The sequence below is a fragment of the Falco biarmicus genome, chromosome 4, assembly GCF_023638135.1.
Source record: "Falco biarmicus isolate bFalBia1 chromosome 4, bFalBia1.pri, whole genome shotgun sequence".
In the NCBI taxonomy this organism is placed as follows: Eukaryota; Metazoa; Chordata; class Aves; order Falconiformes; family Falconidae; genus Falco; species Falco biarmicus.
The window spans coordinates 106,479,281-106,505,221 of NC_079291.1; the positions used below are offsets into that span (position 1 = coordinate 106,479,281).

The following is a 25,941-nucleotide window of genomic DNA, read 5'->3' on the forward strand; positions in this document are numbered from 1 at the left end:
AACATAAAGCGTATTTTCTTAGGAAGGAGACTTCCTATTTTGTGTGCTTGCAGGCTGAGGTCATGGCAGATTGACAGCTTTGCTCAAGATAATAATTTAAATTGTTAAGAATAGAAGTTGCCCATTTCCAATTTCTGAATGGAATATAAAGTATTAATTCTTGTAGGGGAAGAGACGTGTATTTCCTTAAATTTTGATGTGTTTTCTGGATCTCTTCTAGCTTTTGCAGGCCTCATCTGACGCTGTCATCCTTATATCCATCTGAATTTCTTATGCAGAAGATAACAGAAGACAACCAGATTCCTGTTCACCTTCATGTTTCTGTGTCTCTGCAGTACGTGGCTGGGCTGAAAGGAAATGCTCTAGTTGAGTTCTTCCATGGCAACATTGCAGAGGTATTGTGCCTAGCCCAGGTGTATAAAAAGATGCCTTGTGGCCCTTCAGTACTAGTCAGCATTTTAAAAAGAACTTTCCTGATCAAAATTACAAATAAGATTTAGGTGTTGTGAAATGTGGAAGTGTTTTGGTCAAAAAAACCTGTTTGCATTGCTCTAATTTGGGTTCTTCACTGCAGTGATTGGGATCCTGCCAGGTGTGTTTTGCCTCCAGGATCCTTGATGCAGAACAGAAGAATACATTAGTGTGTGTCTTGAAGATATGATTAATTCAAGACTGTTCCTCTTTTTCTTTAGAGTGGCAAAAGTAAAACTGGAGTGGAATTATTTTGTGATGGTATCTATGTAGCTAAATCAAATGTGTTCTGAGTCCTCTGTGTGGTATGTGTGCATGAATATAACATGTGTGTGGCTGTAGGTACTCCTACATGAAACATGAGCAGATAAGCCTAATTTCTGAGCAGATTTATAATTTCTGGGGAGCATCGAATTTAAAACTACAAATCTTACCTTAAATTCATGTTGTGGCTTTGAGTGGTAAGTCATTGTGGTCCAAGTACAAATGTCAATTGAAAAGCTTATAGAGAAACAGACCTTTTTTTATTCCCTTACCTCACTTTGAAATCTTACAAGTAATCAGAAGTTAAGTTGTGTTTCTGGCTTTACACTGTGAGAAGCTGATAAAGCATGGGACTCATCTGAGGAGTAACAGTAAGCTCATCAAGCTAGAAGCTGGGAAGATGCCTAATTGGAATGGCAGTGGCAAGCTGTGCTTCTGCCCTCCCTTGATGGTCTTTGAATCCAGCCCATCAACAGTGACTGAAGGCTCGGTAGACTTGATGAGGCTTGGGAGGGCAGTGCTCTTCTGTTGATTAAAATTTATCTGCAGCATCTGTTCTAGAAAGTCTTTCTTGTTGTGCAAGAGATGTTTTTCTTTTTTCTAGTTTTGGTCAGAAAACAAGGAATAACTGGAATGCGACAGAAAAATTTTCTTAGGGGAACACAAGACATTTTCAGTGAACTGCTATTGTGTTTACCTCAAACCTGCTGTGTTTAGCAGCTTTGAATTGAACTTCTGCTCTTTGACGACAGCATGTTCAGATGCTTCTGATTTTGAAATTTTTTCTAGTGGTCTAAGTTGCCTCTAAGATGATGAAACTATATGAAATATCTAAGTGTGCAAGTGATTTATAAAATACATTTTACATTTTAGGTGGAAAATGAAGAGTTGAGACATCTCATGTGGTCCTCAGTTTTGTTTTACAAGACTCCCAATGTGGAAGTGATGGCTTGTGTGCTTCTCTCAACAAAAGCTATTTACTTTCTGTTGGATGATTCTTTCATTCATGCTGATGAGCACCAGTCGGGTGAGATAGCTATTCTGATCCCTTGATAATGCTACCAACTTAATCCCTGTTTGTGTGTTCAGTTTAAGTACCAGTTTTGGCCAATACTCTTACTTGAATGTCCTAGTTGAGGGAGGGAGTGGCAGTTTGCTGTATGCAAAGCACTTGCTGTGAGGCTTTTATGTTCAAAAAAACAAGTTCTTGAGTCATGGCTGCTTCTCAAACAAGACCCATGTGCTGTTGTATCCATTGTTTTCTCAGATGTCATTTCATAGTCTGTAGCATCACCTGGGCAGCTAAAGGCCCTTTCATTGCTCTTCATTTACCATTTTGGTTATAAAACTAATCGTATGCATTCAGTTCACACAAAAGTGGTTTGTTAGTGAATCTGCTGACTTAAATCTGTGATACGATGGCTACTTCAAGATATGCTGCTAACAAGGACATGTAGTTGAGTGTGTTGCTTGAGAAATTACTAGCCACTATTCTCACTTTCTTCCTAATTTCTTCCTTCAAATAGTATATAGGTGTAAGATTTTAATATAAAAATATGCGTATAGAAAGAAGGATAGTATTTTCTTTTGGCTTTGTATATCCTTTTTTCACAGATTTTTGGGACAAAGACAACTCAGATTGTGCAAGTAGTTCTTTCCACCTCTCTTGCTGCTTTGTGCTAAAACTCAACGACCTGCAGTCAGTAAATGTTGGCTTGTTTGACCAATACTTCCGAATTACTGGTGAGTACATCTTGTGCTTTGTTTTTCCAGTTCTGTTTGGCCTGTTTAGTCTTGTCTTAGGTGGACTCATGTCTTAATTTTATTAGTGAAATGGAAGAGTGTATCATTTCATTGCTTCTTTTTTTAAAAAAAATGAAGCTAATGTAACAATGGTGCTGTACCAGTAGGCTGATAATACTGTCTTGCAACAGTAATTGAAGTAACTGGGAAGCTGAATACCAATGAATTAATTGGTCCCACAAGTGCTTTTAAAAATTCTCCTGTCTTAACAACACATCAAAAGGGAAATCTAAAGACTTTCTTGTTGTTCTGAGGCTTTGGCTTGCAATGAAGAGTAAAATTGAGGAACTGCCCATGTTGCAAACTGTGTACTTGATTATTGACTTTTTGGATGGAAAATGAGGTCTTAAAATTTTATGAAAGGTAATGGTGTCAACCTAAAATGGAATGGAAATAACGTGGGTAAAGTTCTTGGCTGGTGCTTTGCCTCAGTCCCACTACATGAGCACCATACATTGCTGTGTTCTAAAATGTCTTCCAATTTTGTTGAGACCTCAGTGAGGGTGGGGAATCTCTCCTGTGGAAATGATTTAAAGTGACCTTACACAGAACAAATTCACAAAGCTGAGGGCAGGTTTTTCTGTAAGAGAAATTGTAATAAGGTGATAATAAGGTTGAACCCCCCTGCAGCAATAGCTAAACAGTTAAATCCTAAGTGTATCACTTTATATTTATTTTTTGAGGAACTTGTAGCGGTTTCTGTTACTCTTTTTCCAAGGATTTGAAAACTTTGAGTAATGATGCGTGTTTTAAGGAGGAATAATCCTTGCAAGAGGTCTTTCCTGATGACAGTTGCATGTTGGTTGAAGAAGTTATAACACCACATACAGATTTGAGTGATTTGTATTCTGTCTTCTCTTCAGGACACTCTGCAGATCATATAGTCACCTGCCTGACAAGAGACAGTTACAACACTCACACTTTCATACAGCAGCTTATGGCAGTTCTGTCATTGCTTGCACGCACGCCTTCACCTGAACCGGTAGATAAAGACTTCTACTCTGAATTTGGGAGTAAAAACACAGGTGAGTGGTCTTTTCTATGTGTCATGAGTTATCTTGTGCATCATACTTAGGACATCATCTAGAGTATACTGATTAAAAACTCTTTTGAGTGAAACGTCTGCATCAGTTGTTTCCTATTTGATACTTTACCAAACTCCCTGACTTTAATTACCTTACATGGCTTAGCTGAACAGAGTTATTAAATATCAAGTCTTGCACATGTGAAGTTAGCGGTGGCTTCTTGAGTCAGCAGAAACAGCATTTCCTATACAGTATTTTGGGGTGTGTACTAGTGTAGCTTCCACTGCGAGTTTCAGCCTAATGTATAGAGTTTTGGAAGTCATCAAAAAGTAGTGAAGGTAACAAAGTCTGAAGGGTCACATTTTTTCCCCGCTTGGTCAAATAAGAGTCCTGTCATTCTGTGAGAATGTAGTGAAGTGAAAACTAGACTTCAGGTGTGTTAGGTTCAGTTCCACTATCAGGTGAAACTTTTTTGCATAGAATTCTGAAGCCAGTTGAAGGCACAAAATAAAATGGCATTTTTCTGAAGAACAATTGTTAACTGTTTTAAGGAGAAGCTGTGTAAGCCCAGAAAGTGCAAGGTTTAATGAGAAATCATATCTTTTATTGGACCAATTGATGTATGTGAAAAAAGCAGACGTGCTTCCTTCAAGCTTTGCTGTGTTGTATTTCAGCACTTAGAGTAATATGAGACTGCAGTGTTACCTCCTGCCACTGCAGAACATAGCATGGAGCAGAGGATTGTGCTCATCCAGTAGGAATATAAAAGCAATTCATGTAGAGTCTTCTGTTTCTACTTTTTTGTTGTTTTAATTTTTGCCTTTTCTCTCAGCTTAAAAGAAGCAGGGATTTTATTTTTGTTCAGTGATCTGATAATGCTTTCAGTGAGTTCAGAACTGAGGAGTGGGAAGGAGGCAGAGGAGCTCAGCTAGTAGGGAGGTGGATAATCTCTGGTGTGAGAATCCAGCTGTATTTCCTTTAACCTCTTCTGCCATCGCCCTCAACTAGATAAGTGGTTAGAAATCAGCACAAAAGTATGTTGGTAATGCAAGAGAGACTCCAGTAGAGATCTACAATAAAAAAAATATTATTCCAATATTGTGTAAGTGCAACCATATATGAATAGATACAAATCTTTTAATTCCTCCAGCTGCAGCCAACTGTCAAAAGTTGTCACTTATCCTAATACATTAAGAAAGTATTGTACTAAATAGAAGTGTAATGTATGTTTCTTGCAGGAAGAATGGAGAATTATGAACTGATTCACTCTAGCAGAGTAAAATTTATTTATCCAAATGAAGAGGAAATTGGGGACCTTGCTTTTCTAGTGGCAGAGAAGATGGATGGTTTGACAAATCTTCAGTCCCTCAACATCCTTCTGTATGTGTTGGCATTTCAAGTAAATAATGTTGAAGGATCTGCCCAAAACACTAGTTCACTTCAACCGAAAACACTTATATTAACCAGCTCTGATTTGTTCCTCTTTGATGAAGATTATATCAGTTACCCACTACCCGAATTTGCTAAGGAACCACCAAAGAGAGATAAGTACCAGCTTGCAGATGGAAGACGAATCCGGGATTTAGATAGAGTCCTTATGGGTTATCAGACATATCCACAGGCCCTTACGTTTGTGTTTGATGATGTTCAGAATGAGGATCTGATGCAGAATTTGACACTAGATCACTTTGGAGAAACTAATAGTGCCCCAAAGGGAAATGCCAAACAAGAAGGCAGCAGGAATAGAGAGATCCAGTGGTACATTTTTATCCCAAGTGCAGAAAGCAGGGAGAAACTAATTTCATTGCTTGCAAGACAGTGGGAGATCCTGTGTGGTAGGGAACTGCCTTTGGAACTCACTGGGTAGTTACTGCACAGCTAAGTCATTTCAGTGTCTATCATAAGGTAAAGCACAGCATTTAAATAGATAGCACCTGTCATGTTCTGTTTTTTTAATAAGGAGCTGACCTGGACCCTTGCTTCCTAGTACTGTGAACACTTAATAGTACATAGAAATATTTTGAAGTGTTAACTGGGGACTGAATTTCTTGTAAAGTCTATTTTTTATGCAATAGTATATAGTAAAAAAACCACCATGAGACATCCTGGGAAACTGTATGGAAAAATTAAGGAGTCAACACGAGATACACTGTCGTCTAGGGCTGTTAAGGTTTCTGCTATTTTTCTGTATATATCAGTCTTGCTGTTCTATACAAATTGTAATATGTAAATAAGGGTAAATGCTTGTGTATGGTCAAGTGCAATGTTCTTTGTACAAGAAGTATTTTGGGTATGCTGCTAATGCTTATTATTTAATGATCTTAGTTTTACATACATTTTTGTTTGAGGCCAAATGTAATTATTTGCTGCCAGTCATGAACTTTAGCAGTAAAATTTGAGCCACAAGCAGGTGACAGATTTTCGTAAAGAACGGCCTGTTAAAGGTCCACTCAGTATCATCTTGAAAATGGAAATACCCAACATGGGTATATGAGCATTTTGTCAGCAAATAATGAATTTGTATCTCTGAACACAAAGTCTTTCTTTTGCCTATCTTGTCAATACAAATAAAGTGTAATTTGACAGTTTTCTTTTGGCCTTGTCTTTATTCAGGTTTGTCTTGTGTTTGCAGGATACCATATGGCAGTTCAGCAGCACATACTGCATTCCTAGAATATATTGTAAAGTATGAAATGTGCAGCAAGATGAAAGAAGAACATAGTTTATCCTACTGTAGCAAGTTTGTACTGGTCCAGAAATAGAGCTGAGTCATGGAAACTGAAGATCTGCAGCTTCTAAACAGAATTTTAGGAGGATTTATTTCAAGTACTTTTACTTCTCCATCAGATATTAGGAATTTGCTTTGCAAGCTTTCATCTTTAACTTGAATACTACTGTGCCCAACAAGTTTTAGCCTACCCCATAGCAGTAAAATCCCTACTCGCTATTATGAAGACAGATACCAGTACTTTGAAAAAGTGTTCTATGCCCCCTGGGATTAAGAAGGGAAGAACAGTTTTGATACGTGTCAGCTGGTGTTGCTTAAAACTGATGCTCCTTAAAAAACACAGAAACATTTAGGTTGGAAGAGACCTCTGGAGGTCCAGCAGTCAAGCTCAAAACAAAGCAAACTTCAAACAGGTTGCTCAGGGCCTGGTCCAAACAAGTTTTGAGTTTTCTCCAAGAATGGCAAGTCCACAGTGGCACTAGGAATTTTCTGGTTCCTTGGGGTGTTTTTGCATGCTGATGGGGAGCTTGACTGTGCTTTTCCAGGCTCCAGTTAACCAGGAATGCTGCAGTCGGTGCAAGGATGACAAAGGCAGCAAAAGTCCAGTTGTATTGCAGGATGCAGTGGAGTTCCCTAAGCAACTGAAGCGGTGAGGAGTTACTTGAGTGCTGCTCTGCTCACGGTTTAGCAGAGGAAACCTAGCCCCTCTCAAGCTTAGAGTGAGCTGAGCAGTTAAGGTAGGTCCTGTCGACTCTTGGGGAAGACTTAAATTTTCCTGTACTTCAGAGGTTTTCTATTCCCTGAAATCTCAAAGGTACTTAACATTCATTAAAGCTTAATTGTTATTGGGTAGAAACCCCACTAATTGCTAAAATAAAAATCCCAGGAATAGTATAATTGAAAGGTTAAGTTTTCATTACTACTTTCTGAAGTAACTGTGTTAATCACTTCATTGTAATTCCTGTAGGTAACACTTCAGAGGAACCTGTGGCAACTGGAGTAGTCCGATATGCAAACACTTGAGAACTTACCTGATGAACAGATCATGTACAAATGGTCTATGGTTTAAGTGAATGCAAAGGGAATCTGTAATAACTTCTTTGGAACTGCCTGGGATTTGAGCTAACTTGAACAGATATCTCTGCCTTTTATACTAGGGGTTATAATTGTCTTTGTTTCCGGGTAAGTCAGCCCTGCTTCTGTCTTATTTGTGAGGCTTGTCCTGGGGGATGCCTTGAGCTTGAGACAGGCCTGAGTTCTGTTTCTTAGCATCCCTCATAAAGTCCAACTGTTCAAATGTATTTCAGTACACTAGTGCATATCACAGAAACTTGTGTTAGAACAAGCAAAGATAATCCCCTGCTCGTTACATAGTTTGAGCAGTCAAGGTCTCTTTTCAGATTTTATTGTAGCAAGAACACAGCTGTGATTAAACTTGAAATTCTTCTACAGCTGTTTAAAACATTACATCTGTCCCTTTGGATCAGATTATTAATACAGAAAACAGGTATAATTCTTCCTTGAGATCTTGGTAAACACTGATCATATTTTAAGATTTACAATATGTTCAGTAACTCATTAGATACTACAGTATTTTTTGATTCTTCCATTTAAGCATCTCATCTGTGGTGCTATCAGAATTGTTTATTTTCAAGGCATTTTTTCAGTATATAATCTTTTATACTCTAAGTAAAGCTTGGGCTGTGTGAAGCGTCTTCCCTGATGCTTTAGCTCTTTTTCATTTTTACCTGGAAAAAACCTCCATCCGTACCCAAAACAAGACATGCCCCTCTCCTGTGCCACCAGATGGCTGATCCCCTGCTCTTTTGCCTGTGTTAAAACCTGCTGGAGTTACAGTGCTTTGTGGGTGCAAATTTCTGTTCATTGAAGTGCAGTGTTGAGCTGAAAATTTTTATTCACTGTCATTCCTCAGCACCAACCTGTTGTCTTTATTGTCTATTTCTAGTGTAATCTTTTTATTTCTAAATACAGCGATATACTTAAATTAGTTTTCCTTGAAAAAGCACAGTCCATCTTGAACTTCATGAATTGGCAGATTGTTTCATTTCATAAAGATTTCTCAAAGCTTTCCACAATTATTTTCTACAGAAGGTGCTGTGAAATTATTTTTGTAACCATTTGTGGTCACATAAAACAGTCTTGATTTTTTCCTCTCTCTTTGCAAGGGTGCTACAAAGCCCTACATGCGTATTTCTTTAGTAATCAGACTGGTCGGGGCTGGCAGGGACCTCTGGAGACCATCCAGCCCCAGGCCCTGCTAAAGCAGCTCCCCCAGGAGCCGGCCGCTCAGGGTCACGGCCAGGCGGGGTTTGAATGTCTCCAGAAGAGGAGACCCCGCAGCCTCCCTGGGCAGCCTGTGCCGGTCTGTGACATCCTCAAAGTAAAGAAGTTCTTCCATCGTGTTCAGAAGGAACTCCTTGTGTTGCAGCTTGTGCCCGTTGCCCCTTGTCCTTCTGCTGGGCAGACTGAAAAGAGCCTGGCCCCGTCCTCCTGACACTCGTCCTGGAGATATCTGTAGGCATTGATAAGGTCCCCTCTCAGCCTTCTCTCCTGCAGGCTGAACAGGCCCAGCCCTCTCAGCCTTTCCTCCTAAGGGAGATGCTCCGGTCCCCTCACCATCTCCATAGCCCTGTGCTGGCCCCTCTCCAGCAGTTCCCAGTCTCTCCTGAACTGAGGAGCCCAGAACTGGACGTGGTACTCCAGGTACAACCTCACAAGGCAGAGCAGAGGGGGAGCATCACCTCCCTCGACCTGCTGGCCACACTCCTCCTAATGTGCCCCAGGATCCCACTGGCCACCTTGGCCCCAAGGGCACGCTGCTGGCTTCTGGCTGATCTGCTGTCCACCAGAACGCCCAGGTCCTTTTCCACAGAGCAGCCTCCCAGCAGGTCAGCCCCAGCCTGTACTGGTGTGTGGGGTTGTTCCTCCCCAGGTACAGGACCTTACACTTGCCTTTATTGAATTTCATTAGTTTCCTCTCTGCCCAATTCTCCAGTCTGTCCAGGTCTCGCTGAATGGCAGCACAGCCTTCTGGTTCATCAGCCACTCCTTCCGGTTTTATATCATCTGCAAACTTGCTGAGGGTACACTCAATCCCTTCATAATTCTTTATACTCAGATCTTTTATAGCTTCCAACCTTTGTTTGGCACTGAAACAGTATCTGAATAGCTATAAAGCTATGACCAGATGCATGTGTAGGCAGGTGGGGAGACCTTTTTCAGGAAAGTTATCGTCTAAACCATCTTAGACTCCCATTGTCTGGCTTTGCAGCTTATGTGCATGTGTGCCACCCTAACAACCCATGCAGTTACGTATGTTCAGTGTCATCTGCTGAGGTTCTGGTTGAAGGTTTTAAAATCTCCCTTGTATTACAATTGAAAAATTGTAAATGAATCTCATTAGGAAGGAAAGTGAATGAGATGCTGACCTGAGCTAAACTGTGTTTTCTTTGCAAGAAGAAGTGATGGTGTGACCTACATCCTGTCTGTCCTGTGTCCATACCCGTGCTGCTTTTACAGCACTCTGTGATCTGCCTGGCTGTAGATGTACTGAACAGCGAGGTATTTACATCAGCCCCTTTGACTTGTCTTCCTGTTCTTGTCAGCTTTGATAAAGAGTTGGTTTTGTTTTTGGTTGGGTTGGTTTTTGGTTTTTGTTTTTTTTTTTTTTTTTTTTTTCAAAAAAACCCTGAAGTAGCACAAAATGCTGCTGCTTCTTTCTTGATTGTCTCTAATAAAGAAGTTTAGTTCTGTGGTATTAATCTTTAAGCATACCACGTATTAAGTGGAGAAGCAACAACGCAAGGAAGAGCATGAAGTTGTGGTTCAGAGCAGATAGACTACAAACTTCTGTTTCCTGCTGTCTTCCTGATAACGAAGGGCATTTAGTAACTTAGCTAAAAATTGATGTGGAAAAAGGGGGGAGATAAAACTCCAACAACAGACCAAGAAGGTGGTGAAGAAAGACTGTGGCCAACGCAGGAGAAAACCCACCCGAATAGGTGTATAAAGAGTAATAGCTAGTGTCAGTAAGCTGGGCACTATAAGCCCTCATGCTTCAAACTTTAAGGCCTCTCAGAGGGATGACAAGAACTCTCAGCATCTCTAAAGTTGTTGCAAATGCTGATAGTGGGATCATCTCAGTCACGCTTTTCTCAGGCAGGCACTTCAGTGCAATCCTTAGCAAACAGCTATAGCTTTAGTCAAGTATGTTATAGACTGTTTCTATCCCTTGCAGATAATATGTGAAGCATAAACAGCACCACCATGGGAAAACACACTGCCTCTTTGGTCATGCTGATGTCAGCAGGTGCTGAGTTTCAGTAGCTCAGCCTGTTTGTTCAACCAGTTTTACTCAGACTTCTGATTCATGTGGAATATCTGTGGGGAATTTCGTGCCTGACACTCTCAGTACAATCCCAGAGTACTGCTTAATAGATGGGAAAGGTACAAAAGTAAAACCAAGAGATGGGAATATGTAGCTGGCTTTCACTGCAGGAGCATGTGTAAAGGAACTGGGAGTGAATAGCAATAAATAGACCAGGACTTAACAGCATTTATGTTCTGACATTTGTACTGCTGCCCTTCGAGGTTTTGAACTAACAGGATATAAGCAGCTGGAATAATTTCTCCCTGAATCGCATCACAACATTGCGCTCAGGCAGCTCTGTCTGCTTGGAATTGGACCATTGCATGTGTGCATGTGAGAGAGAGAGACTCCTGTTTGCCATGTGACCCTTCCAGGTTTTTTTTGTTTTTATAAGCAAACTTTAACATCCCTGTTTCTTCCAACTTGCCAAAAGAAAGAAATCAAAAAAATTAGGTTTGTGTCCTAGCCTCTTCACCCAGAGCCTCAGGGGTGTGTTCAGTAAGTATGGCACAGCTGGCTCTCTTCCTACACACAAGCACTTCTGGCTTGGTCAGTTTAATCTTTTGCTAGTTCCTCTTCAGACTCGCAGCCTTCTCACTGACAACTCACAGCAAGGAGACTTTATGTTCTTTCCCAGTTTTCCCAGAAGAGTGGAGAGAGAGTCTGTTTCTCTCTGTGGATGTAACCAAATGGTTGGCTTTCACAGAAGCTGTATGGCAAGGTAAACTGGATGGTAAAGTATTTGTCCTGGCTCTGTACTTTCTGTAAAGATTGCTTAAACAAAAGATTTCAATAGCAGGAAATTGCCCAAGCTAGCCAGGGCTGCACGAACTTCAGAGAGAAGGGCTGGTGACCCAGCGTTTTAAAATGCAGCATGTGACACAGGCAGGGAGGCTGGAAGAGTTTGTAGCTATATCCTTTGCCTTTACTCAGGCAACTTTTCTTCCCATGGGACAGATTTCGCCAGCAGTTTCTCAGCTCTGAATAGGAATGTGTTCACAAAAAAACCCCTGCCAGATCTTAGACAAGTTACTTTAGAGGACCCAACCTTTCATCAATGCATAAAGCAAAAGACTGAGTGAGGAAAAAATCCTGAGCACTGCTGCTTGCCAACAGTCTGCTGGTGGTTTGGGAAACGGAGACCGCAAGGTAAATTCTTAGTGTTTTGTAGAAATCGTCTGTGTCAGGGCCAGAAGTTGAAGATGATGCTTTTGAGACCCACATCTGACTGCAGCTGCTAAACCAGCCACCTTCTGCCGTGTGGGCAGGAGACGCTTGACTGATAAGTCAGCCTCCATGCTTTCCAAAACAAACAAAACCCACGTGCTAAACCTCACACATAAACACACAGGCCAACAGCTGACAACTCCTACTGTGTATTTTGAAATGGGATTTGCACAATCCTGTTTCAATGAAGCCTTGACTAGGATGTGAATGAAAGCCCTCTACCCTGCCTGCACAGGGCCATTTGCATGCTCTGTCACCAAATCCTTACAAGTCTTTTCTATAAATTTTCCCTTTGATGAAAGGGCTTTTTCCTCCAGTTTTCCTGTCCCATGTATTCCTTTAATTGCTAGTGACATAGCAAGTCCTGTGGCTTTGTTCTTAACTCAATACTGGGTATTTTCTCTGTAAATTCTGGACAGTTTAGAAGCAATCAGATGTTGAGCTTTCTGACAGATCTTGGGATCTTGTTTTGTGGGACTTTGAGGGTTTGAAATGCTTTGTGCAGACACGTATGTATATGAGGTGGTCTCGTATAGAAATGAGTGAGGGAACCTTACTGACAGTTTTGAAGGGTGTTGGACAAAATCGTGGAGTAAAAAATTGATCCAATTAGAGGCATTTTGCTTCTAAGGCATAAGCTTTTTATTGATGTCATCTATGACAAAATCCATCTATCTGCCTAGGAGGAATTCATCTATCAGAAGAGAACAGGAACAGTGTAAGTGAAGGAGTTTTTTGTGTTTATTTTGCCCCATTTTGCTCCCTGTGCTCTTTCCATGCTGGTGGTGCCATCTTTGGTGACACTGCCAACTGGGCCGCCACTCACAAGCATGCTGGCATCTTTTTGCTTTGCACTAAGCATTATTAATGGCTCTTGGCCACCCTTTAATTTGGAGGTTTTTGGTGCTTCACCTTCTTACTAATTTCCAGAATCACACAGATCCAAAGTTGATGCAGGTTTTGGTGTTCCACATCCAGCAGCAGTGATCGGCAAAGCAAGTTTCCATTCTCTCGGAGCAGTTCATACGCAGTGGCTGAAACATGCTGCCTATGCTGCTTGATCAGGAAAGGAGCATCTGATGATAGGTGACCTTTTGATTTTCAGTTTATGCTCTGCTGCTGTACAATGGCACCACTCAGTGTTTGCATTTTTAGCCTATATTTCTGTTGTATTGCTTGCCTTTAAACGAGGTATGGTCAGATAAGGAAGCTGGCTTTGAACCTTTTGAGTTGCTGTGAATCCGATTTATTTAATTCAGAGAGGAATTTCACCAAGCCTTTCTCTCTCCTTCCTAGTTTCCTTGCAGTAGGTCAGATGATGATAAGCAGCAGTGCAGCAGTGGAAAGCCTTCAAATCAGTCTTTGTGTGTCCTTTTTCCCCTGTACCATTTTCACTGTTGAGCCATTTAGAAAAGGGCCTGAAGGTTGATTGAAGATGCCCATGCTTCTTCAGGTGCCTCAGGGTAAGCTGTTTTCACTCTAAAAGCTTATCAGCTCCTCGTGGTTGCCCAGTACTGGCAGCTTAATCCCCATGTCATATAGCCAGCTCTTGGAAAATCCATCAACAAGCAGTCAGCATCCTTCTAGGCTGCCTGTGCTAGCTGTGTATGCCTAACAGGTGACATGGAGCAGAGAAGCAGTCTCATTCTTCTGTTTACATGGTCAGTCTATTACCATGACTGTAGGTAAAGCAAGCATGGTACAGATTCCGTACTAATATCCCTCTGCAAGAATGTCCCCACCGTCCATGTGCGACTTTGACATCGCCTCTCCCTCGTTCCACAGATCTGCAGGGTACCAAATGGTTTCTGGAGCTGCGTGAACCCTCTGAGCTGGACAGAGTTGCCATCTCTTGGGCAGCAGTAGTCCTAGGGCTGCAGTTGTCCTGGAGCAGGACAAGGGGGCTGAGTCGTCAGATAGAGCTGTGGGCTGGTACTTCTCTACATGGGTTGCAGTGGATGGTTGTGTGCCTTATCTGCTTCCTGTCAGCGCAGGATATAAAGTGGTGCTGGCTGTTCATCATGCTGGCTGTCTCTGTAGGATGGAGGAAGAGGTAAAGCACAATTAACGGCACTAGTAAGTACAGCAGTTCTTATATACTTTATATGTTAGCATGTGTATCTTTGTGTGTATGCAGAGGGCAAAAAAATATTAATGGTCCCAACTATTCATGTAAACACAAGAATAACTTCCTATCCTGGTTTGTTTAGGCACCTTCGTGTACTATTAATGGCTCAAAAATTAAAAGATCCCTCATTGCTCAGTAGGATTTGTTACTAAAAGAAATGGTCCTTCGACTGCTCAGTACAGCGGGTTCTCTTAGCAGCATAGGGAGACAAAGCCCATGTAAAATCTGTCAATAATCAATTATTGGTTGTTTGTAATGTTTAAAAGGAGAAAATAAATTGCAGACCATACCTCAGGGTAGCATGTATTTTTTCTAATCCCATTTTGGGACTCTCCTATTCTGAGTGGTATGAAAGTGCACCTTGGATTCATCAGACTGTCAGCAGTGTTTGGAAAATTATGTATTTTGCCATTGCTGCCATAGCACCTGCAAAACGTGATGCTTTTGTTGCTGAGAAATTCAAACATTTTAAATAAATATCAAAGCCTACCCAAAGTGCTCGATTGGTTGATAAGTGTGCTTACATTGTTGCTCTGAAGCACAGCATGTCGCTCACATCGCTTTGTTCGTGCATGCTTTGGGACAGGCAGGTAGGCAATGGTCAGGTCTACCTTCTGTTTGAGGTGGTGTGGACATAGTAACATCAGTGGTAAAAGGAAATTACCTTACCCTTCATCAGTTCATGGTATTTGTTTGCCCATTGGATTTGCCTTCAGTTAAGCATACAGTTAACCTCTTTTCATTCCAATTAGTTGAAAACTAAGGATTTCCTTCCTTCTGTTTTGAACTGATATGTAAGAGGAAATCCGTAGATGTTCCTGTTTTGAGTAAACCTTATACTAAGGAGTTCTGCTTCTGCATTTAAAAAAAGAATAGAAAGAAAGAAAAAGGTGGTATTGGTTCAGACGTAATACTAGAAGTAGCAGATCCACTTCTGAAGGCTTTGCAGCCAAAGAGTACAGTGCGAAAATGCTTTCTCCCGGTTTACTTTTAACCTCTGGTTTGTCTTGGATCTGATTCTTAGTAGGCGGTCTTATCTTACAGAAATTGCAGCCTCTATCGCCACCCCTTTGTGGAAAGGGTCCTGCCTGTAAAAGCATGAAAATGCATCCTCGTGGGTTGCTGTTTTTCTTCTTAGCAGCATGCTTCACTCCCACAGCTGACTGCCAGAGTCAGAAGGTAAGTCTGTGAGTCTTTGTTTAAATGTTTATTGAATGGTTCTTCATATTTGGACGGTTGCATGTTATGAAATAGTCTTCCCCAAAACTCCTGTTTTCATTTACATTTAGTTAGATGCAGAATAGCATCCATAATTAAACTTCAGGACTCTAAGGTATCTTCTTTGCTTATGTGGGTATGTGTGTAGTCCAAACTGAGGAACTAAAAGTAAGGTTGAAAGGAGCTGCTTGAGTTTTAGATCAGGTTAAATTTGTATTTAAGTTCAGCACTGAATGCAAAAGTAGCAGTATGAAAGGAATACATTCGGCGTCTTTGTCTTCCACTATTTTCAGTACATGTGATGGGAGCTTAGCATCTGGCAGGACAGGTCCATAAGTTTCCCAGAGGAATTTTCTGAAAAAAATGGTTTAAATCTCCTCAAATTGTTGCTTTGCAACAGGGTAAATACCTTTGTTTCAAGTACATTTCCCAGCAGCTCCCCAGTGAAGAGTGTGGAATACTTCTCATTTTGTCTCAGGTTTGTTGATTTGCTTTTGATTCCTTTATCTCTGTTCTTGTGTTTAGCAGCAGCAGCTAGAAGAATGTGTGATGCCTTTGTAGATCTGTACTCTAGGCTCAATGGTGAGGCAGCACATTTTCGGTAGGCTCGAACTCATTTATTTGTACTATATTGTCTTCTGCCATCGCCCTTCTTGCGTCCTGCTGTTGGAGGAATAAACTGTCCTACAAAGTCAGAAGATGTGTGGGGCATTTGGAAATCCTATTCCCCGGGGACCCGAGTTATGGCAGAGTTGTCTTGTCTTGAATGACAGAGGGGCCCAGTGGGGAGCAGACAGACTTGTGCTAAGGAAGGTGCGTGTCAGCCTGTGAAAGACTTGATTTAGGAACAGCCATAGCACTGAAAAGATGCTTCAGTGTCAGAACTTTGGGTGGAAGCTTTTGTCTAGACCCTTTCATAAAAGGGCCACAAATGACGAATAAGCATACAAATAAGCTAAGAGCTTCATGAACCTGTAGGCTTTTAGGATCATTGAGGTGACCTGAGCACGAACCTGAAGTGGCTCTTCTGGTAAGTTTTGTTTGCCTGGAGTCATGGGCTCCAGCCAGATGGGTTCCGGTATAGTAGTGTGATCAGAGGCGTGGGCTCACATCTTCAGCTGGTATAAGTGGAAATTTCAGTTTCTTCACTTTGAGATGCTGTGTTGATTTCTGTAATCACTGAGATGTCAGGCTTGGCATGAAACAGTTAAAATATCAGGTAATGAGTACTTGCTCACGGAGAAGTGAAATGTTTAAATCACCTCTGCAGCACTTTATTTAATCCAGGAAAAACAATTCCCTTTTAAGAGTTTTTTTCCCCAAAAGGTTCCCTCTTTTTGGAAAAAGAGAGTAAACATTTGAAAGGTTACAATGGGAGGTAAGGAAAAATAAGGGTCTAATGAAATCTTCTCTATTTAGGCCATTGAATCTGATTCCAGTAGAGGTGCTGTGGTTCCACAAAAGGCCTCCACTGGTCTGCAGGAGCCTTGTAGGGGCCATCAAGAGAGATTTTGTGCTAGCTGTTTTTCAGTGATCTTACCCCGGGTCTCTGATTTGATGGCTCAAACAGGACAGCAGATCTGTTAGCCTGATTTGGGTTGTGTATTCCTCCTGCTATGGGCTGGGGAAGATGCAGCAGATGTCAGAACCATGAAAGTTTTTCTGCTGGGAGGAGGCCAGTCCCAGGCTGTGCTAGAGGAGGAATGGAGGCAGGTGGGAAATGAGGGGAATGTTCTCTGCATCCTCCTGCCTTCAGCACTCTGCAGCTGAGGTGGTGTGCAGCACCCAGGGCAACAGCTGATCTTGTGTTAAGTGATCTCTGAGGTCGATTGTTCATCCTCATGTTGAAAAGTGTCTTCCATGGACAAATGCAAAGGGTTTGTGTCCGGGAGCCACCGGTCTGTTCAGATGAAGTGTTACTGAGAACTTCTTGGGAAGGTGCGTGACTATAATGACTCCAGCATGTGTCTACAGCTCTGTTTTGTAAAGGGCAAATGCACTGGAAACTCGGTGATTCATTAGATAATGTCTGTTTCCAGAACTGACTCCCAGGATTGTTGGAGCCAAACACTGACGTCCAAATGTGTTTTTCTTTCTTCCTTGAGATTTTGCCATGCAGAAGGATTTGTGTTATGATTTAGGAGGAAAAGATAAAGGGTGAAAATGAGGGGAATTAAACTAGCCCTTCAAAGAAAACCTCCCCAGCTTATTCTCTTGAGGTGGAATAAGATAAATATGAGCACTTGAGAAGTAAGGGACCTTTGTGTCAGAGTGAGGGGGAAGGAGACACTGCAGCATCCAGAAGCTCAGATATGTCTCAGCTAAGCAGAGAGAGCAGTGGCTGCTCTTGCACGTGCATGTGTTTGAGTGCAGGGAGAGAGCCCAGCCCAGCCCTGGCAAGGCAGAGCTCGGTGTGGATGGACAGAGGCACCCTGGCTCTTAACTTCTTTCAGTCTTAACTTTTTTCAGCTACAGCTAGACGTCTTCTGCTTTCAAAGTGTCCTTTAATTTTGGGGCTGCTTGAGAGTGCCAGTCTTCCTTTTCTGTTGCTTTGTTCCCAAAGTGTGATACAGTCCAGGCTCTCAACATCACCTGATCAGAACAGGGACCGTTTTCACCCCCTTTCCTTGACAGATGTAGCCACCATGCACCTCACTGACTCTTGGCCCACCAGGCATCACAGGGGCAAGCATTCCCTCTTGCTGCTTCCCCTCCAGTGGCTTGTAACTTGGAAACAGCGGTTACAGATGAGCCCAAGGGAGCAGTGCATCATTGTTTTCCATGAGGCTGTGCCCCAGGAGCCACCTCTGACTCAAACTCCCATGTATTTTTCATCCTTTCCAGAATTCGAGTATCCAAACTGTTGAATTTCATGTCCCTTGATTCCCTCTTCTGCTTTCCTAAGAAGCAAAACACTTCAGAAAATGACTGCTTCATCAGTTCTGTCACCCAAATAAGAAGGGAAATATTTTTTTTTAATTATTTTCCACACAGATGTTTTCTTCCTCTTTCCTCCTGCTTCTGGCTGCTGACACAAGTGTGTTTCCTTATAAAAAGGGGAAGATCTTACTGGATAGCTGCCTAAAGTTCATGAAGTGTCCTAGGAAGGTAGGGTCAGGGGGGATTCCACAGTAACTGTCTTGTCTTAGAGACCTGCAAGTAATTAAAGATGCCAAATGGGAGGAGTGACAGCCCTTCTCTCCCGGTGTCCATCTCCATTTAGAAATGGAGACATATTGATGAAAGAAAGAGAAGAAAAATAGAGTAATGTGTGAATAATGGTGTCTTCCTCCACCACCATGACAGAGAATACATTTAAAGGCCCAGCTGTGTCTGACAGCCAACTCCTGACGTCTGAAAGTAAAGCTGAAGTAGAAGATTGGAATTTCAGTTTAGTGTTTTGTGCTCTACTGTTTGTGTGGTCTTTTTCATACAGATAGGGTAGCTCAGACACCTGATAAAGGTTTGTTGGGTAATTCTGACAAGGTTAAGATCATAACTCAGGGGAAGGCATCCACCTCTGTGTTTCTTCCTTGGGCATCTTCCCTTTCCTCTTTCTGAGGTATTGTGTCAGTGAAGGTTAAAGCTGGGATTTGATGGGACTAGAAAGGCAGGAGATGTACTGTTCTGTCAGAACCATGTGCCTGGCTTCAGCTGGCTCATTTCAAAAGCCCAGCTTTGATCTGTAGACCTAATTTTTACTTGAATCAACTGGTTGGATGGACTTCTTCCCTACCCCATCAATGGCATTGCCGTGTTTTGCTCCATGAAAAAGGAGACATCTCCTCTAACTGCACTGTGTGCCCGTGGGGTGGATACATAAGGAACAGCAAAACTGACCACTGTGCCGGTGGATAAAATTAGTAAAGCTGGTGCTCACAGGACGTGGATAGGTGGATTTGGTGGACCTCAGATTGGTTTTGTGCCATTTATAAAGCAAGGGAGTCCTTGACATGACAAGTTCCTTGGGGATTCTGCCACCAAAGGAAGTGAAGCTGACTGTACGGTAAGAAAAGCCCCAGAGGCACAACTAGAAGTTAATATCCATGCGGATGGCAACCACAGACACAGCAATCACTTTCTTCATTGGGCAGCATTCTTGCATGGATGGGTGCAGAAGGTGAATCCATGAAGATGGGAAAAAGCTCAAAAACTCCAAGCAGAGGGAAGGGGGGTGTGAGTCAGAAAACCATTCCAGGGAGATGTCTCTGTGGACCTGGGACTTGAGGGTTATCTCTCAGGAGGTTTTCCTGACAGGGTCTGCTGGCTATCATCTGGGAAGGCCTTCCTGAGCTGTTGATAACTGATGGGAAGCCATGAGCTTCCTCCCTTGCCTTGAGGCAAATGTATGCATTTGGGCTTAAGTTCGTAGGAAGCAAAGCTGAGATTACTGATGGGATCCGAAATGCTGCTGCATTAACAGCATTGTTCAGGATTGGTTTAAAAATTCCCAGATCAAGGCCTCCTCCCAAAATTTGATCTAATGTTTTTGTTTTTAGAAAATACAGTGCCTGTAGAGGCACAGTTGTGGTGACCTGTGTGCATTTTTTTCCACCCAGTGACCTTTCAGGGCAAACATAGCTTGTGCCTCCCAGCTTTTCTCTGCCATCATCGGTGAAAAACATTATCTCTTTTTAAAACAAGCATGAGGTTTCCATGCAGTTGCTTGACTCCAGGCGTTCAGAAGTTCAAGGAAACACTTTTGGGGTAAAATTGTGAGCTTTAATGACAAGTTTGCATATAGTGATGATTATTTGCTCTGAGGCTGTGCTTTTTTTGTCTGCTCTGGCTGTGTTTCTTTTGGAGATGCAGGGTTGGTGGGTACAGGGGTACAGAAAAGCTCTGTGAGGAAACCTGAACCGTGAAGTTATTCTGGTTAGATGGAAGGGCTTGTGCTGGATTTATCACCAACCATGTGAATTATCCAAGTCTCCTACCTGATCTTCTTGCTAATGTTCATGGAGCCCTTCTCAGCTAGGGTGAAAACATCAAGAGCCATCCAAGTAGACAGAGAGGTGCAGAGCACCTTTCCTTTTAATCCACCACCACCCGAGCTGCCCCTGCACCTTCTCAAAGACAGCTTCCCTGAGAAATACTTGTGTTAGCAGCTCCTGGGTTCTGGGAAATAGACTGAACTAATGCATTTGGTTCTTCATACCCCTGGAACAGCAATGAAACCACCAGTGAACTGGATCGCATCAACGGCATGGAAAAGAGAAACTTTTGTTTGCTGTGTTGCATTTTTATTCAGTGTCTTCTGGCAAGGGTTATTAATTTAGGGCTTGTCCTTACATACCACTACCATGTGTTTGTAAAAGATCAGCTTAAATTAACAGTGTACTGTTATGATTGTTTTAGAAATGGTTAGAATTTTTGCTGAGGCATAGGGGGAAGATAAGATAGCTGTGGTCTGCCCTATTGCCTTCTAGCTGAGATGCAAGCAAAGTAGCATGCAGCAGCATGACATGATGGTTTAGTCCATATGAGTGTGTCGTACACCTCCCAGCAGCTGCACTGGTCACTGCCCTCCCCAGTGATATCTAAAGAATGGTGCAACGTTGATAAAGAAGTTAAAGGTTGGCAAGATGAGTGGCTAGGGTAACAATTTAATTTTTGGCTTATTTCCATTCTGTTTTTTCTTTTCAAGTTAAAATCCATGCGATGCAATATCAAGACGATGTTTACCTTGAATACAGCATGTACTGCTTGTGCTGCAGCGCCTAAAATGTTATGTCCAAGAGGCTGGTTAAAGACCACCCAAGGATTAGGAGTGAGGGACTGCAGGTAAGGCCTATTTCCTAACTATGTTAAGGTTTTGATGCAGCCCTGCTATGCAAGGAGTAGTGTGTATGCCTTCAGGAAAACACACGTGGGTTTTGAGCTCTAAAGGTCCAAGGAGTTTGGTTTTCAGATGCATGAAAATGGATTTATGGCCCCTATTATTGTTGCTTTAGTATCCTTCCAAATCCCAAGGACTTTTTGCTGGGCATAAGGTTCTGTATACACAGAACAAATTACATGATAAATTACTTCTAACTTGCCCTAAACAGCCTGAGTTTGCTAATCCTCCTGTAGCAACTTAATAGAGGTCTGTCTAGCATAGAAACCTGTTTAAGATGCAGAATTTTGTAGTGGATTAGTAAGAAAATAATGTAATGACAGTTCCCTTTGTATATCCTCCCAGCCTCCAGCAATAATCATCTGAACTTTTTACCTTCCTAGTTCACTTTATGACAATTGCTTGTTCATGTGTTCCTTGCTCTTACTCTGTTGAGTATGGCTCTAATAGGAAAAGGGTAGAGGAAAACTGAATTAACCAGGAAGTTTTTGAAAATGAAACACTATAGATTATTGTTTGCATATCTATTCAGTAGTGAATGTTAACTGTTAATATATAGCTCCATTGTCTACTGTTTTCTGTGATTCACTATTCTGTTGAAATACTTCAAAAATAGCTGTGGCAGTTTTGCAGTTTGTAGCAGTTTTTGCACAGACACACGTAGGAGTCAGATTGAAGCCAAAGCAGCAGTGCTATTGAGACAATTTCCAAGTTCCTTTGGGGAAGGATGTTGTGCCAAAAATAAAATGAAGTGTAAGAATAATGTGAGTGTATGCAGCTTTTCTGGATGTTATCTGCTCTTGTGGTCGTTGTTGGGCAGACCCAAGAATAGTTCTGTACTTCATACGTGCAGAACAAGAGGCACTGCCACCAAGGGCTGTAGAGGTGATGGATGAAGGGTTGAAAAGAAGATGCTTCTTTTGGGGATTTAAGATGTTTGTCCAAGATTGAATAGAGAATCTGTGAATAACACAGCTGTTATATCCAAATTTCCAGCATCTCAATCTAGAATCTTTAGTGCAAGACAGAAAGGGACAAGTCCTGCATGGAGATTCTTTTTCTTTCAAGGTTATTTTAGGTGCAAAGCCAAGTGTTGAGTCACCCAGGAGTTCCTAACTTTGTTTCAGTGCTGTCAACCCGCAACCCTCCAGCATCCAAGGGTTCTGTCCTGATGTCCTCAGACTGCCGAAGGTCCTGTCTCATGTCCAGCCGCTGACAGATTTCACATAACCAATTAAATCAGTGGGCATCCTTAGAGAAGACATTAACCCAAGTGCAAACTCTTGTGTGCGTGTGTGGCAGAGGGAATGAGTGCCCTTCCTTCCGTTCAGAGTCCAGTGCGCTGCAGCCTGCTTGCTTAGAAACCCTCCCACAGGCATGTGGTATATTTGTGCTGTAATAATGAATTTTGGGTTATTCTTTTTAAGATACACTGTCAAGTTAGGAGAAAATACCCTTTCCCAGCCAGGGTGCCATCACATGTGTAAGAAGGAAATAGAGGAGAAAAAGTGTTGTCCAGGATTCTGGGGTACAGAGTGCTATGGTAAGTTTTTCCATCTTTTTATAACGCTGTCTAGCTGTTGAATAAGTCAAACCAGTTTTAGTAGCAGGCATTAAATATGCATTGAGGTGATTAATCTTAATTATTCTTTGAACACTCACAAGGCCTCCCGTTATCTGTCTGGGAGGTTCAGAATATAATGGGGAAGGAATCTCTCCTTCAGATTAATTGAATCCTCTTACATTTAACACATAACATAACCTCCTTTGATGGAACTTCCTTTTGTCTCTTCTTTAAAAATAAGCTTTTGGGAAGGGATGTTTTTGTTCCTCTTTAAGAAAGTTTCCAAAGGAAGAGGAAGATATTTCTTTCTGATGTCCCTCTAGTCTGCAGTGTGTGTGCCATGTGTCCTCCTGTATAGTCTGGAGTTAGTCAGCCATTCAGCCACAGAAAATACTTAGCAATTCCAACCCAAGGTGAAAATAACTGTCCCAAAGCTCCCACTTTGTCCCAGGTTTATGCCAAGTACATAAGAATTTGGTTTTTCTTGTCTCAAAAATCCCAAAGTAAGACCTGCTAAGCTAAACACTTCTCGTATGATTGACTGATTGCTGGGGTATGGAAAGGCACTCTGTAGTCCTGCAGAAAATGGGAGGATGTTTGGGTGCTTGAGCCTGTTCTCACACGAAGTGGTTTGAATAAGCAACTAACTTGGTCAGAGGAATCATGTGCCTAAAATGATCAGAAATAGTCTCCAGAATTTAGAGGTACCCCACTCCAAAGATGTGTGGACCATGTTTTTCTGAGCACATTTGCAGCTTTTCGTGAAGTCAAGAGGGAGCTAAAAATGCTCAGTGTCTTTGCAAAGCAGGCTCCTGTCTGTCCTGAGCCTCAGAACTGCCCTCAGATGTTTGATACTGCCTTTCACTGATGCTAGCAGCAGTGGTTCAACCTCAAAACATGTTTCAGTGCTGTCACTGAAATGTAGTTAGTTATGGCCCATTGGGACTTTGCCTTAGACTTTTATTAAAAGGCTTTTCTTAGATAGCAGCCAAATCGCTCCTTGGTGCCACTCCCTGCCAGATTGACCAGCTCTGGGCTGGTGTTAGGTGTATTGGATAATCAGACAGGGACTTCGCTGGTGAAGAGGCCATGGCTTTCGCACAACTGCAAAGTTTGGGGGAAGAGGGGATGGGGATAACGTGCTGGTGGTTCAGTCTAATCTTACCTGGTCTGTCTCTTGCCTGCTAGAGTGTCCGGGTGGATCTCAAAATCCCTGCAATGGCCATGGGACATGCTTGGATGGTATACAGCAAAATGGGACCTGCATCTGCAAGGTCAGTGCATGATTTATTCTGAGGGTGATGTGCTTTTGTCAGAGGGAGTTGTATAGCATCGGTGCAGATGCTCTGGATGAAGGCTGCCCTTCTGCCTGGAAGGACATTAGCAGCTTCTGTCATTCCAGCATCATTATGGTTTTCCTGGAAGGTCAGTGTGGTCTACAGTAGCACTAAGATACTCTTTGTGAGAGTATGGAGTTGGATCTCTAGGGAGAAATGAAGACAGAATTGCCTGAATTTAACCCTCTGATCAGTAGAAACAATCAGTGTCTTTCTTGTCTGTGGCTGCAGGAAGCCCTGAGATACTTGCCTCTTAATGAGCTGCACCTTTTCCAGACTTGAATGATATATTTCCCAAATGAACTGGTCCCACGCCTTGGCAGGCAGATCCACCCTCTCTCAGGAAAAGCAGGAGAGGTCAGAAATAGAATTTAGGACAGATGTTTATTTTTTTTCTTTACAGCTCCAGACTTAGTACAACAAAAGTATAAACAATTCCTGCACGTTTGAGTCATATAGAACAGTGATTCTAAAATTTTTACCTTAATTAATGTGTGAAACTTGAAACTTTCTCTTATGAACTCATGTTGTTACAGTATCCTTAATTATGTAATTGTGAGCTAAAATCCTACTTCTTGGTCTCTTCTTTAGGAAAAGTTGATTTTGGATCTAACTCAAAGTCACCTTATATCAATTAAAATATATGCTGAAGGTCCCCACGCCCTCTAAAATCAATGTCAGAAGTCCTGTTGGCATTAGTGAATTCCATATTCCCTTTTCAGAGGTATCAGAAGCCAGCTGGTGTGTTCCTGTCTGTGATCAGGATGTTGCTTACTCAATGCCCGCCAGAGTTTTGCTGGCACTTTGCACGCCCTCTGTGTGTCAGCTCACACTGTGATCTTTGCCACGGGGGCTGGTTAATACTGCTATTATTAATAGCACTGAATATAGCACTGAACATAGCAGTTTTCTTCACTGTATTGCTTCAGCTGTCACGGAAAATAAGAAACAGGGAGAGACTTTAAACTGTAACAATGTGTGGAACAGTGCAATGATACGGAAAAAGTAACACCTGGGACATTTTGGGGCCCTTCTAGGAGCAGTACAGTGGTTTTGCCTGCCAGAATTGTCGAGATGAAAATCGTTTTGGCCCAGACTGTCAGTCAGGTAAGAATGACTGATTCAAGTGAAACCTCCACAAAAATAACTGAAAGCAAGGAAGGAGGAGGGGGTGGTTGAGTGAGGAAGGGTGCTGGAGAGGAGGAGAGCATGCCAGCTGGCAGCGTTCAATAGCAGGTGTCTTGGCATTTTGTCTTTGTGCCCTTCACTGTTCCATTAGACAAATGATTCTGTCTTTCACTCGGATCAGTCCATTTTTCCTATTGTAAATCTCTCTCCCCTTACCAGGACTATCCCAGTTTCCTCTCTTTTTAGCCAGGCTGTTATCTACATCCCTGAAGCAACCCACACTCACTTCCCAGTTTTTCCACACTGCTCCACTTGTCTCCCAGCTTCTTCCTTGTTGCCCTCTCTACAGAATTAATACACACAGTGCTGCTTCTCATGTATGGCATTTTTGGAAGCGATTTATGACCAGTGCAGCCTGGCTGTTAAAGGAGCCCTTTTTTGTCCAGCTCCTGGTTCCCTTGTATCCACACAGGTGAGATAGGTGTGATCTTGCTGGTTGTGCTCACACAATGACACCAGTGCTGGGCTTGCAGATGTGGTAGGCTCTGGTTCCTTCCACGCTGGCTTCAGGAGACTTAGAGAAGTGGGAAGTTAAAACACGTGGCTGAAAAGCTGCTCTAGATCTTACATTCAAGGCTGCTCTTGCAGGGTAGTACTTTGTCTTCTTGAGCCCAGGACATGCGGTTTGCCCTCTGTAAGCTTTGAGTGGCATGACCAATTTTTAAAAGGAGCTACATTTGCTGTGGATTGTTGGTGGGAAATGAGGGTGCCAAGTCCCAGGGCAGTTGGCCAGCGTATGCCTGAATCCTTATGTACTGC

At 42.3% G+C, this 25,941-nt stretch overlaps 2 protein-coding genes across 5 annotated transcripts in view; both read left to right on the forward strand.

Annotated features, from left to right (window-relative positions):
• NISCH (nischarin) overlaps window positions 1-6,151 on the forward strand; it is a 31,494-nt gene extending 25,343 nt beyond the window's left edge. Inside the window, exons 17-21 of the mRNA XM_056335954.1 lie at window positions 221-395; window positions 1,609-1,762; window positions 2,350-2,478; window positions 3,402-3,563; window positions 4,802-6,151. Coding sequence (XP_056191929.1) covers window positions 221-395; window positions 1,609-1,762; window positions 2,350-2,478; window positions 3,402-3,563; window positions 4,802-5,430 — 1,249 coding nt within the window. The 3' untranslated portion in view covers window positions 5,431-6,151. The remainder of the gene's footprint in view (window positions 1-220; window positions 396-1,608; window positions 1,763-2,349; window positions 2,479-3,401; window positions 3,564-4,801) is intronic.
• A 7,745-nt stretch (window positions 6,152-13,896) lies between these two features.
• Window positions 13,897-25,941, forward strand: part of STAB1 (stabilin 1) — a 57,857-nt gene continuing 45,812 nt past the window's right edge. For 2 of the 4 annotated variants that reach the window (XM_056336164.1, XM_056336167.1), the window contains exons 1-5: window positions 14,908-15,215; window positions 20,902-21,038; window positions 22,521-22,636; window positions 23,846-23,931; window positions 25,032-25,101. In XM_056336164.1, the coding sequence (XP_056192139.1) occupies window positions 15,135-15,215; window positions 20,902-21,038; window positions 22,521-22,636; window positions 23,846-23,931; window positions 25,032-25,101 (490 nt within the window). In that variant the 5' untranslated portion in view covers window positions 14,908-15,134. Of the gene's footprint in view, window positions 13,985-14,907; window positions 15,216-20,901; window positions 21,039-22,520; window positions 22,637-23,845; window positions 23,932-25,031; window positions 25,102-25,941 lie in introns of those variants that run through there. The other 2 variants (XM_056336166.1, XM_056336165.1) reach the window with 2 other exon arrangements.